We start from the raw sequence: 12,953 nt of genomic DNA, 5'->3' as shown, positions 1-12,953 counted from the left end.
ATCCCTGGTTGCCTCTCCTAAAGGATCTCTCTGAATAATATAAAAGATAGGCATACAATGTTTCTTCAGAGATTTAAAAAAAACCAACTTGTTTTCAAGTTAACAAAAATAACTTGAACATCTTTGAGCAATGACAGCATCTTTCCATAACAGTATCTTAAGGATAAGATGGTCAAATTCTCAGGTGGCACAAACCATGTAATTCAGCTGAAGCTATAGTACCATAAGCACCTGTGCTTCTGTAAGCAACTATTTTTTTTAATACTGCACATTTTATTACGTAGTGTCTGCGATTCAAATGAAGTTCAGAAAATACAAGCATATGGTGAATGGAACCAAATTAATTATAGCCAAAATACTCTCTTGCAGAGCAGACTTTCATTTATCTTTTGGGTATTGTGGCTACGTTAAAAAAATTGTCAATGTGCACTGCCGTTCATGCACTGTTGTTAAATTAAAGTTCAGGAAACAATATTTAGTTTTCAAACCAAATCCCTTCAAGATCTGAAAACTACTTGCTAATTACCATACAAAGAGATCACTGCAGCACAGATTCCTTGTACGTAACTCATCTGACAAAAACATGAAATTTCTCTTAGAAGGCAACAAACCCACAGCAGATCATGACATCGACTCATATTCACAGGATGCAACAAGCAAACATGTTCTTGCACAGAAAGTACAAGCTAATGCAATATTGAGAAAGAAAGAGTACCATTATTTGGGAGTAGCCTGGGACTTCAGGGCTCTGGGTTTGCCTCCTTGCTCCATGGCAGCATCATCCCGTGGAGACGTGGATGGCTCTGATGAAGCCTCCCAAGCAGTGTAAGGGCAGACCTGACTCAAGTCTCTTGGGAGGCTTCATCAGAGCCATCCACGTCTCCTTGCCACTGTGCAAACTGGAATCACAGAATCACAGAATCATTAAGGTTGGAAAAGACCTGTCAGATCGTCAAGTCCAACCATCAACTAACACCACCATGCCCATTAAACCATGTCCCACAATGCCTCGTCCACATGTTCCTTGAACACCTCCAGGGATGGTGACTCCACCACTTCCCTGGGCAGCTTATTCCAGTGTTTCAACACTCTCTCAATAAACAAATTTTTCCTAATATCCAGCCTGAACCTCCCCTGGTCCAACCTGAGGCCATTTCCTCTTGTCCTGATATCCTTCCTTACCTGTGGGCAACCCAGCCTTGCCTTCGGGCAAGAGAGAAAGCAAGGTGAGGAAGGGCTGAAAGGCAGGGATGGGAAATGGTGGGGTGATTGGAAACAGGATAGGAAGTAGGTGCTCCTGGGGCTCCCACGTGCCCAGGTAACTTCTGCGCACATGGTAGGGAACACTGGTGCTGGGTCAGCCTTGCTTTCAAGGTTCAGCAGGGCAGGCTGGGCTGGACTCACGCCAGTAAGGCTTTGCATTGCATGTGGCCAGTGGCTTGGAAGGCAAGTGAAGACCAAATCTTTATTACTAGCATAAGGTGAGTTAGTCGCTTCCTTTGCCTCAGTTCCCTGCTTGTTAAAAAAGGAACAACGGTGCTGTTCTACCTTACCATACAGTGTGAAGGACTTAGCTACCATGGGAGGAGAAACCACATATGTACAACAGGTGAGGAAGTACAGGCATAGCAGAATCCACATGATGATCAATGTAAAAACAAGGTTACAAGAGCAGGGTCCCTTGCAGTGAGATGGTGAGATGCTTTTTATGATCTAACTTCAGAGCTCTGAGAGCTCTGCAGAAAGTTTTGTATAACATGAAAGCTGTGATTAGGGGGGGTCTTCCAATATTTAACCCCCAGATACTACTTTATTTTTATACATGTACGTCTCCTGTTAAATTAAGCTCTGTGCGTCTAGACATATGGCAATGCGATCTGTACAATTATATAGATAAGGTCACATACTTAACTGGCAACAGCACTACTAACTTCAAAGAAGTTGTGTCAATCTTCCCAGGGAGAGAAAAGCACTCTCATTAACGTAAAGGGAAGGGGGGAAGTGAGGGGAGAGTAATTTCCCAGAAAATAATTATCTTTGGTTATAACAGCATAACTGTTGGAGATAGAGTCAGAAAGAAAAGGAAAAATAACACAAATCCGCTGTTAACCTCGATTTTTGAACAGACTGGTTCAGCTGCACTGTAAGGTGACAAGGCTTTGGAGGCTTAGTAGGTGCTGACACAACTTCTATGTGACGGAAGACAAAGAAGAATTAATAGTTGGTGATTACTGACATCATGACAGCTTATGCAAACACACCTGTCTTCACAGTTGCCTTCTCTTCTTACTCTCATTTCCCAGCTATTGGGTTTTTTTTTTAATATTCACATGTAGCATATGTCAATCTCATTCTCCCAGACAGGAAATATCTCCATCTTCTTTTGTTTGTACCAAGGGTTGGATGTAAACTGAGAGTAAACTATAGCTACAGTCCTTGCCTTAACTTCCTATCCATAAAGAGATACTAGAAAGTGCTCACACAATAAGGTGAAGATACACCATTCAAGTCACTAAAAGTGCCTGTCCTGAGATGACAATGAGTGTATTCATTGCAGATCAGATCACCTATAGATGATAAGATTAAAACCTATTAATCATTTAATCATCTATAAGATTATTTCTAGCCTGAATTTCACCTCCCACTGACTTTTATGCCTTTTATCTCTTAGACAAAAGAAAACTTTTGTCAGAAATCCTGCCCCCATGTAGGCACACACAAACTATGAAGGCATCACCTCTCAAATTCACAACATCACAGAATCACTAAGGTTGGAAAAGACCTGTAAGATCATCAAGTCCAACCAAAAAAAGAAATTTTCTTCTTGACAAATTACACAGACTGAATTTCTTCATTTCCTCATGGTAAGGTAGTGCAAATTTTAGGTTTTAAAAAAAGGTGATTGAGAACCCCAGTGATGTGATCCTTTTAAGAAGATGGCTTGACACAAGAAGGGAGCAAAAGGGAAAAATACTGATTCAATATTGTCTGCTTGGGTTTTGCAGGGTCCACCATCAGAGACACGTGTAGCACCTCTGACTGTTGAGCAAAAGGTAAATGCAAGCTACTTTATTGATTAAAAAGCAGTAGGAAATAAAAAGAAAACAAAAAACCAACTCCCCCCCACAAGCCTTCACCTCATCCGGGCTAGCATCACAGCTGTATTTTCCTCCCCAGCAGCTCTCTCACCACATCCCCACCCCTGCATGAATGCCACACTCACGGGCTCCACTTCTCAGCATCCTTAACTCACCAACCTAATTCCCTGTGCCAGAGTTCAGGCTTGGACCACAAGCAATTACTGTAACGCAGGGGCATTCACTGCTATTATCATAATAATATATGGAGGGGTATGACAAGTATCCCTAGCATGTGCATTGTGCATACATCTAACAGGGCTGTGACTCGGTACTTGTGGTACACAGTTTCACCCAATCATCTCAATTACGCTTCTGTCATTGATAATAATTCTGTCAAGAGTATTTGGCTACCTGGAAGTGAATGCAACAGCCCTAATTACAAATTAGTGAAGGAATAGTGCAGCATATGAAAAAAATAGATGGTTTCTTGACCAGTTCTGACTAGTCATGACTTCTGGAAATGTATGGATAGAGAAACTGGACTGACAGACAAGGTGGAAAAATTAGTTTCACAGCTAAGCTGATAGCCAAAGTTAGCTCTGAATAGGACAGATCTGCTCTGCTGATTTTTTTGAAAATAAGAAATGATTGCTGTAATGTACAACAATGTAAATTTATGGGATTAATGGCAAAATCCTTGCTGTTCCAGAATGGGTACTGGGACAGGACAGGAGAGAGCTTGTTGGTTGTCCGGCAGCAGCCCGCTCCATCAGCAAACACTGACTCACTGGCCCTCGCCATGCTGTTGCCCTTCAGACTTAAGTCTCTACTGAAGCAAATGGGGAGTTCAGGTTAAAAACTGATGTTGCATTGAGTAAGTGAAGACACAATGGTCCAGTCAAGGCAATGGGGAAGCTGAAGCTTCTTACTGTGAAAGAGGACTAAAAAGGTCATCACGGAGATCTAAAGAAAGGTTAAAATTTCTATAAGCCATGTTTAAATCTGCTGATTACAAAGAAATGGCATTTATGAGCAGTATTGTATCTTCTAATGCCATTTTAAAAGAGGCACTTGATACTGGAGACATCCAGCAATCTCAACTGTATTCAGTGCTTCATGAATCAAAACCCACTGCTAGCAGAAATCAGGTCTGTTCAGAAGAGATGATAAAGCTGGATTTATTATTTTATTAATAGCAGCATTACTGTAGCCTCAACTAAGGTGACACAGCTCACACTTTATCCCCTCCACAGATAACACATACAGCGTAAAGAGGGAATCGCTGCCAGGGAGGAGGGAAGAGATGGGCTGGCTGAGCCCAGATTTTCTCATTTTCAGTGGAATCAGCGGTCTGGCACTGGACTTACTTAACCTAAAAAAGTTTTATATTCCTCTTCATCCTACCACTTCAGAAGTGATGCTCCTCTTTCTTTTTACACGCCTACAAACACGTGACTGTGTGCAGATGTCTGTTAATGCCGAGATGCCTGAAAAATCAATAGCTTGCATTTCCACAGCCTATTTGATCTGCAAACTGTCTACTGTGAATTGATTTCCAGGACGATCACACGAGGTAAGAAAATATTTCCACTTACACAAAAAAAGAAAAACAGTGAGGTTAGGCGACTCACTCAAAGTCAAAAGAAGAGTTTGTGTCACTGCTGGGCTGCAGCTCAGGAGTTAATTGAACATTTACTCCAGGGAATAAACGTGCACTGGCAAGCAGATGGACTTGATGATTTACACCCTTTCCTCCCTGTTTTTTTTCTTCTCTTACTTCTTAATTATTACTATTATTATTTTTATTATGACAAGTTCCTTGAGGCGGGAACTTTGTCTAACATGTTGTACAGTGCTAGCAGGCTTTTAGGTCCCTCTGTGATTTAAGCATGTAACTCCAACATCCATGGTCCTTTGATTTGCTAGCTGCTAACCCTGGGCTCAAATCACTGGAAATATGGCGTCTAGTAAAGAATGAGCAGAAATTAAAGCTTTTAAAATGCTCAGAAGCTCGATTTTTAACAGTGTGCATATTATAAAGAAGTCATTAAAAGCCATGCTTTAAAATAACATTGAGAAGTGAAAGAGAAGAGAGTAGATCGTTTAGCATGCGTTGATACAATATAAATTACAGAAAGTGGAAGGCAGCTAATGCGCTAAGGGAATTACATTATAAAAATATGTATTAGTTATGAACAGTTACATATCGCTGACGGATATATTGGGCTGGACTCTGCAACTGTTGGTGAACTCAGCATTTGTACAAACAGCGTTAAAGACCACGAAGGAAGGGAGACCAATTCCTCAAAATCACCTTTGATTGGAGAGCCCTACAATCAATGTTTTTTTCCTCTGCAAGGTCTTCTGTGGTCTTGCACAGGTCAGTTGAACTGCGAGGACACTTACAGGATGAACAGCCGTGAGCATGACATGACCTGCACAGCCGGTGTACATCGCACACAGAGCTGCCAAACAGGGCCCCGCGTCCAACGCGTGTGCGGGAGGTGCCACCAGGCGCCCTACAGAAGGAGCCTCCAGTGGGAGGGAGGTGACCTGCGACACCCTCAAAATTCAACACACGTTTCCCAATTTGATCACTACAGCACCTAAAACACACCCTGGAGGAAGACTGCAGGTTAGACTACAAAAGTAAAAAAGCTAAAGGCCTTCATTTACAAAACGTCGAAGATCTTATTTCAGAGGAAGTTTATTAAGAGTTTAGCAGCATGCACAGCATCAACTGCAGTGTCAGGCAGGTCCCCCAGTAATGCAGCCGACCCTCCAAGATGGGGTGGGAGCAGGAGAATCGGTGATCAAGAATGAACATATGAAGTTGTCCATTCTTGAAAAACAGACTTAAAAAAAAAAAAAAGTATCATGAAATGCCTCTTACAAGAACAGAGTGACAAATGGAACAAGGTAGTTCTAAGTTTAGCTTGATACTGTTGATCTAAAGTCCTTTAGAAATGTCATCAAAAAGTAATTTTGTTTAATCTTTTCAAATGGTCCAGCATTTACCTTTAATTATTACACAGTGCAAGGTTTTAAATGTCCCTTGCTTTACAGAACCAATGCATGTTAGTCTTTCTCCTCACCCAGCGCAACTTAAACCTGAAAGATGCGCAAGGCTGTAGTAGGGACTAAGTTGCCTCCACTTCCATTTGTTGTCCATACAGCCTTTTGCATCACTTACAGTACAGCAGGAATGTTAATAACTGGATTATTAAGATCACTGAAGTTTGCCTCCCAGAGCAAGCTGTGTCCCCTTGAGATGGTATCTACTGCAAATTCCCAGCAGAATTGAAAAATTCTGGAGTATTTAATAGTCTTTGTCCCTCTGCTGGAAAAGAACACATGACAAACATGGGCCTTGGAGAACAAGAATTTATCACAGAGTCCCAAGAGTGCTCTCCTGAATAGATAAACCACTCTTCTTTCTCCTCTCTGGCATACCTTTATTTCTGGGCTGAGAAGAGGCACTGGGTAGCCAGCAGCGATAGCCCTGGCAAACTTCAGGACACAATGCAGCAGCAGAGCACTGGATTTGGCTCAGTCTGTGAGAGCAGAGATATGTGTGGGCCTTTCTTGGGACAAACCAAACAAAAGCATCCATAAAAATCAGGATGTATGGCAGAAGGGTGAAGCACCGTTTTAGCATGGCAGGGCAAACGTGGCATCCAGCCCCGGCAGGATCCTATGCCGGCTGGCTTAGTGAGTGCAAAAGAAAGCAAAGCCCAGCCTACTGAGAACAGTAGCATTCATATCAAGTAAATTCTGACACTCACTAACCCCATATTAGCTTATATAAATATTAATACTACTTCAGCATGAAAATATCCAGTCTCTTTCCAAATCTAGGTGCAAATGCGACAGTTCAAAGACAACTTCCAGAGGCAGAGAATTGCTGGTCTGGAAGGATGTACTGACCTACATACACTATTTCTAAATCCACTAGTGCATCCTGCCTTAAAAACTGCAGCAAATACTACTTCGGGAGTGCCAGGGGTCTGCCTCTGTTTAAATGGTGACAGCAAGAGACTAAGCAAGGTGTAACTGGATTTTTCAGACACGCCAGCATAATTTTAGAGTAAATTCATTGCCGTCAATGTGCATGAAAGTGAAATTTGGTCTGTTGGCATGTTAGTTAAAGTGTCTCTTAAACTAATCTACGTAAGACTGAAGAGAAGCTTACCGGGTTTGTCCAATATATGTGGAACACTGAACAAAATAATGTAATGGTTTGAATTGAAATTCACTGTTTTCTTCAGAGCACAGAAAAGCAATAAATCAACGCAGTAAATTACCCCTGTGCTGTGCTGTGAAATTAACACCCATACACATGAAATAAAAATAAGAATTTACAGCCCTAATCAATAATATTTTTTTTATTAACTCCATCATCTGTTTTAGTTACCTTCTTCCACATGCCTGTCACCCCAAAATAAATCACTCGGCTCAGGGTGGCTGTGGCACTCCCATGGGCTCGGCTGGGAGCCGGCCAGCCCAGCTGCTCCACCAGCAGCTCTGCCTTCCTCCGCCTCCTCCTCCTCCTCGGCCCCATCTCACACCACCCACCAAGGAGCAAAGCCCCGTCACCCGGTGCTCTGCCAAAGCAAGCCTGGAACCTCCCCAGTGCAAAAGTCAGGCTACGAGGGAAACCCCTGGCTCCCCCAGCAGCCACAGCAGGGTTTAGGCTGACCCGTGGCTGCTGGAGGTGCCAAGCACTGGGAACGCCTCCATCACCGCTGCATGTACAACGCAGCTGGGAAACAAATGCACAGGGGGATGCCTTTCCCTGTGGTCATGCAACCCATAGAGTCACTTTAGCTATTTGAAAAACATGTTACCCACCCCGCTCACGAAACTGTGCCTTGCAATACCTCTTGCCCACTACAAAGAAAAATGCCAATTTGCTCTCTTGGACCTGCTAAACTTAGGTAGCAGTCTCCACCAGTTTGCAGAACAAGGCTGCCTTGTTCTTCAGCGTGAATGATTTATGGTTTCACACGTACTCATGTGCTGCATTATTCACTTAGTGTTTGTACCTATGAATATCAGCTCACGAAATAAAAGCCGAGGCGGAAACTGATGCTTGGCTGTATTTTAGTAAAAATAATCAACTTGAGAAAACAAAGACCTTCATGGGAGGTGGCCCACGCTGCCTTTCTATGCGTGGCCAGCTGCACAGGGGAGGGCTGCTCATGTTCCTGTCCTCCTCCCCTGGAGCACCCATATAAACCCCAAGCCCGCAGGGGAGAGCCCCCGCCACCCACATGCACTCGTGCTCCCGCAGCAGAGCCAGCCCCCGGCCAGAGTGTGGGTGACTTCTGTGCCAAAGTCTTGCTCTCAGCAGCTTTTTAGCAGCCTTTTGCTCCTGCAGGAGCAACTCTTCCTCTCTCCAAGACCCACAGAGCAAACTCACGTGAGTTTGAAGACTGCCTTCAAACAGATCCAAATGCATGCGATGTATTTGCAGTTCGACAGTACCGAAAATAGCCACCCAGAGCTGTGCCAGTCTATAAAAATGTGGGAAGTGAGACGTTGTCTACTAAAAGGTTTCTTCTACCTACAGACATGGCATACAAGGAGTATCATTCCTTCCGCTATCCAGATAATAAATTTAGATTGTAAGATTTGGCTGCAGTTATTATCCTGTATCAGAACTGGGAACAAAACCTGGACTCCCTATGTCCCCGCTTGCTGCCTTGATCAGATGGCAACACACATAGTGGTACATGTGCCTCCAGAAATCCGTATGACCTACCTGAGCTATAAAAAGGCTGAAAGCGAGGTCTGGAGGAAAGCACACACAGTCATGGCTGAGCTCCAACAATCACTGAGGAACAGGAGACTGCGCAAAGGTGGAGAGGGACACACCACGGCCGGGGTGCAGCACACCCAGGGCATTCCTCTTCGTGACGGCAAGGACTGTCTAAAAAGAAGACGGGACTACCCACCTCATCCAGGCTTTGCAGTTAACCACAGATAACCACATCGTCTGGAGTCAGGGCAGAAATGTCTGAAATACCACCAGACATATGCCATAAGCTATGACATGCCCTGTGCACTCTGCACTTTGTAACACACCCGACTTTGTCAGTACAAAGCACCAAGTCCTAAAAACCAGAGTCTACAGGAGGTCAAGGCTAGTAATGCCTTATTCTCCAGCAAAAGTGGGAAATTTCTTGCTGCAATATAGCCAGGTAATCTAAGGAAGCAATCTGTGAACCATGATCCATGCTTCTTTGCAGCAGAGGAAGCCAAACTCCTCTCTCCCGCCTGTTTTCCTGAGCCTCTGAATAATCTGGGTTTAGGGAATAATCACTTCTGGCTGCAAATCCAGCAAGAGGTTTAAGCCTGAGCACATTAGCAAAGCCCAGTCAGTAGGGTGTCAGAGAAACTTCTAGTACCCCAACAGCATCCGTACACTCCAGCCAACTCCCCATCTCTAGTCGAGGCCAACTTCTGCCGCTTCCCACGAAAGGATGTAAAAAACGTGGGATGCTGCCTTCCTGTTGCCTCTCAGCACCTGATTAGTCACAGGAGCAAGATGTCAGTTTGTTGGCACTGTTCAAATTTCCAAGTGACACAGAAAATAAAAGACCCCCTTTCTCCCAAATGACTGCTCTCCCTCGACGGCAGGAGCACACTTGCTCAACCCACGTATGCAGCAATTGCCACATATTTGGGTTCACGTTAAACCTTTTCATCTTGATTATACAGCACGCTGACGCATTTTGGGCTGCTGTGCAAAGTGCTTACATGAGTTATTGCTGTTCTGAACCCCAGCGAGCATACGGGGCCGGCATGCTACAAACCTCTCTGCATGTGCAGAAGCCGCCTGTATAAAATAACCAGTGTAAAACGCTGTTTTAGAGAAACTAGTGCACTGCAGGGAGATGGCTGAAAGGAGCCTGGCCAGAGACTCCCAGGGGCACTCTCTAGGAAAATCTATCATGTTTTTATTATTCGGATATCAGCGAGAAACCCTCCCAATGTCAAGGCCAGGAAGGCAGAGCTTGCCACACGTCGATACTTCCCAAGGGAGGACGAAATCCTTGCATTCAAAATGACAAACCTCCCTTTTGGGACAAGGCACTTCCATGCACACACACTCTGTCAGCCCCATCATTTTCAAAGGCAAAAACAAACTAAAAGATGCCGTCTTGCCTGGCTCTCACTGCTCTGCGTTTGGCAGCGAGGTGGATAGAAGGGGATGGTTTATCCCTTCCATGACAAATACCAGCCACCAGCCAGGATGCTCACCGAACGCAACGGGAGCCCTTCAGGAGTTGCCCAAGCAGCAACGTTACTCATCCTGAAGCCTTTAAGTTCTCAGACAGCAATTTCCACAGCACAAAATGAAGATGATCCGTCTTCAGTGTTAACTGCGAGAATGAAGATCTCCTTGTTAGGGAAAAGTATCCCTGCCCTCTGCTCCAGCAGGATGAAGAGCCACCCCACAGGGTGCACTACCAGGCTAGGGTGCTGCAGGGCTGCAGCAAGCCTGGCTCCAGTCCTCGTCAAGGGCACCCCAGCCGCCGTGCAGAAAAGCAGAGCTGTGCCGAGCAGGTTGCTCTGCAGGAGGAGCCGATGGGAGGGAAGCACAAGCATTAAACACTGCGGAGTCCTAACTCTGCTACTTTGCCCAGATGGGATTTATGGGGTGGGGAGGGGGAGAAGGGATACAGATGGATGAACCATCTTTGGCCATTTCAAGTGTTAAAAATAAGTGAGATATTTGCCTTAGGGCTCAGCAGATTGAACACAGCGATTATACATGTTCCATGATTCTTCACCTGGGCTTATGCCTGAAAAGATCCTGACCCCTTCTTATGCTACACACTGCAATAGGATTGCCCAACCAAATGTTGAAAACCTATTTAGTGAACATCATTTTCCTGCATCAGATTAAAAATGTTCTCTCTCAGGTCTGTTCCTTCTGGTTTTCTAGCTGTTTAGAAATTTGCAGCAGATATGAATAAACCTTTTTTTTAAAAAAATCAAAACCTAGAACAAAACCAGGAGCATCACAGCCAGCATGAGAGTTCTGTGAATCCTCTGAACTACTTCAATAAAGATCAGCCTATTGCTGCGAAAGAGCCCCCCGACTCTCTAGCTCCAGGCCGTGCTGGAGGGTCCCCATGAGCCAGATAATGAGTGAGGGAGAGCCAGGTACATGCCAGAATGAGGATGACCTGTGGCCAAGCACAGGTAGGCACCCAGCAGAGCATCCACGACCTTGGGCTATGTCTCCTGGGGCGATTTCTTCATCAACCAGGCACCCGGGATGCCTGGTTCAGCAAAGGCACTGAGGGTACAGAGACACGCAGAGACGGTCTGCATGGGCGCAATGCTCCATGACCAACCAACAGCAGCACTTTAGCTTAAAACAACCACTGTATCTGCAACACAGGCTGCATCCCCAGCTATTACAAATCAATGTAAACACACGGATTTTTTTTTAAAGGCCAGAGTGACTTTTATATCATCTAAACTGCCTTTTTGTTTGAAAAAAGCTGTAGAATTATATCCAGCTACTGTAATGTGGAGCCTAATTACATGTGCTGGACAACGGTCGTGCCACTCACTTCAGCAGCCGGCTTACAAAGGACAAGATGCCGCTCTGTAAATTGCAACAGCTTCAATGGGCTTCGTAGCATTTCTCTGCAGACTCAGTGTAGTAAAGTCTCATCCCTATGGGCACAGGGAAGAGGCAACAGCCAGAAGCTATCCGGTGACCTACAGAAGAGCGAACGCTGCAGCAGCACATCTGCAGCACGTCATCTGCCACTGCATTCGTGTATGGATGCAAAAAAGGCTGCTTTAGACACATACAAGATGCTTTAGACACATAAAGAACCACAAAACAGACGTTTGCAAAGTAATGCAACACCAGAGGATCCTTAATGGGAGCAAGCTGACAAATATGTAAATTGCATTTTTCCACCACCGTAAGGCAGCAGGTTTTTGTTACCTGTTTTGGGATTGATTACAAAGAAGTTCTGGGGATTTCCACTTGTAATCCGGTAAGTCAGTTTTTCATTACTGCTGGAGTCAGGGTCCTGGGCTTGGATCTGAATGACAGATACATCCTTCGGGGAGTTTTCCATGACGGCTGGGTAATAGATAGGTTCAGAGGTGAGAGGGGCATTGTCATTCACGTCCTCCACTTCAATGTAGACTTCAATAGTAGTGTAGAGTGGGACAACACCATGATCAGTTGCATACACTGTCAACCAGTAGGATTTGGTCGTCTCCCGGTCAAGAATATCTGCTGTATAGATAACTCCTGCAGAAAAACAGCAAGCAGAAGATCTCAGGAATAGGATCAATGAAACATCACATCTATTTTGATTTGGCTGTACTACAGAAATGTGTTCAGCATATAACAAATGCCCCATCCTTTGAAAAATTAAAGTTGTGCATTAAACAAAAACAGAAACTTGAACTTGGGCATGGTTTCCTGAACCCTGCTCAACACCTCAATCCTTTGCCCCAGGAAATTCGGGGGGGATGTAAAAAAGATGGCTTTTTATAAGTATCCTAATGTCATAGCCAATTCTTTGCTGGGACTGCAGCTGGCAGAATAACAGAAGAAACACCATAATTTTCTGCTGGTGATGCGAACTTGTATAAACCTTGGTAGAGAGGGTTATCACCATTGACAATGAAATGCACAAGGGAAAGTGGCTTCTCTTTTCAAGCTCCTGCCAGTGCCCTTGCTAAAAAAGAAAACCTAGGGGCAGTTTAAAATAAATCCATTCAAGTTCAGAAAATAGTAAATTTAATAATGAGATCACTCATTGCACAATGCCAAAATCCTGGATAACAAGAAATCAAAAGCTAACATAGCAGAAGCTCTTAGACAAC

The 12,953-nt window shown here is 44.3% G+C and overlaps 1 protein-coding gene across 2 annotated transcripts in view; it reads right to left on the bottom strand.

The window, feature by feature from the left end:
- Positions 1–12,953, bottom strand: part of FAT3 (FAT atypical cadherin 3) — a 323,651-nt gene that overhangs the window by 212,374 nt on the left and 98,324 nt on the right. For both annotated transcript variants that reach the window (XM_059827150.1, XM_059827219.1), the window contains exon 2: positions 12,058–12,372. In XM_059827150.1, the coding sequence (XP_059683133.1) occupies positions 12,058–12,372 (315 nt within the window). The remainder of the gene's footprint in view (positions 1–12,057; positions 12,373–12,953) is intronic.

This window comes from Gavia stellata, chromosome 1, assembly GCF_030936135.1.
Source record: "Gavia stellata isolate bGavSte3 chromosome 1, bGavSte3.hap2, whole genome shotgun sequence".
Classification (NCBI taxonomy): Eukaryota; Metazoa; Chordata; class Aves; order Gaviiformes; family Gaviidae; genus Gavia; species Gavia stellata.
This window is presented reverse-complemented; position numbering and strand designations above follow the sequence as displayed.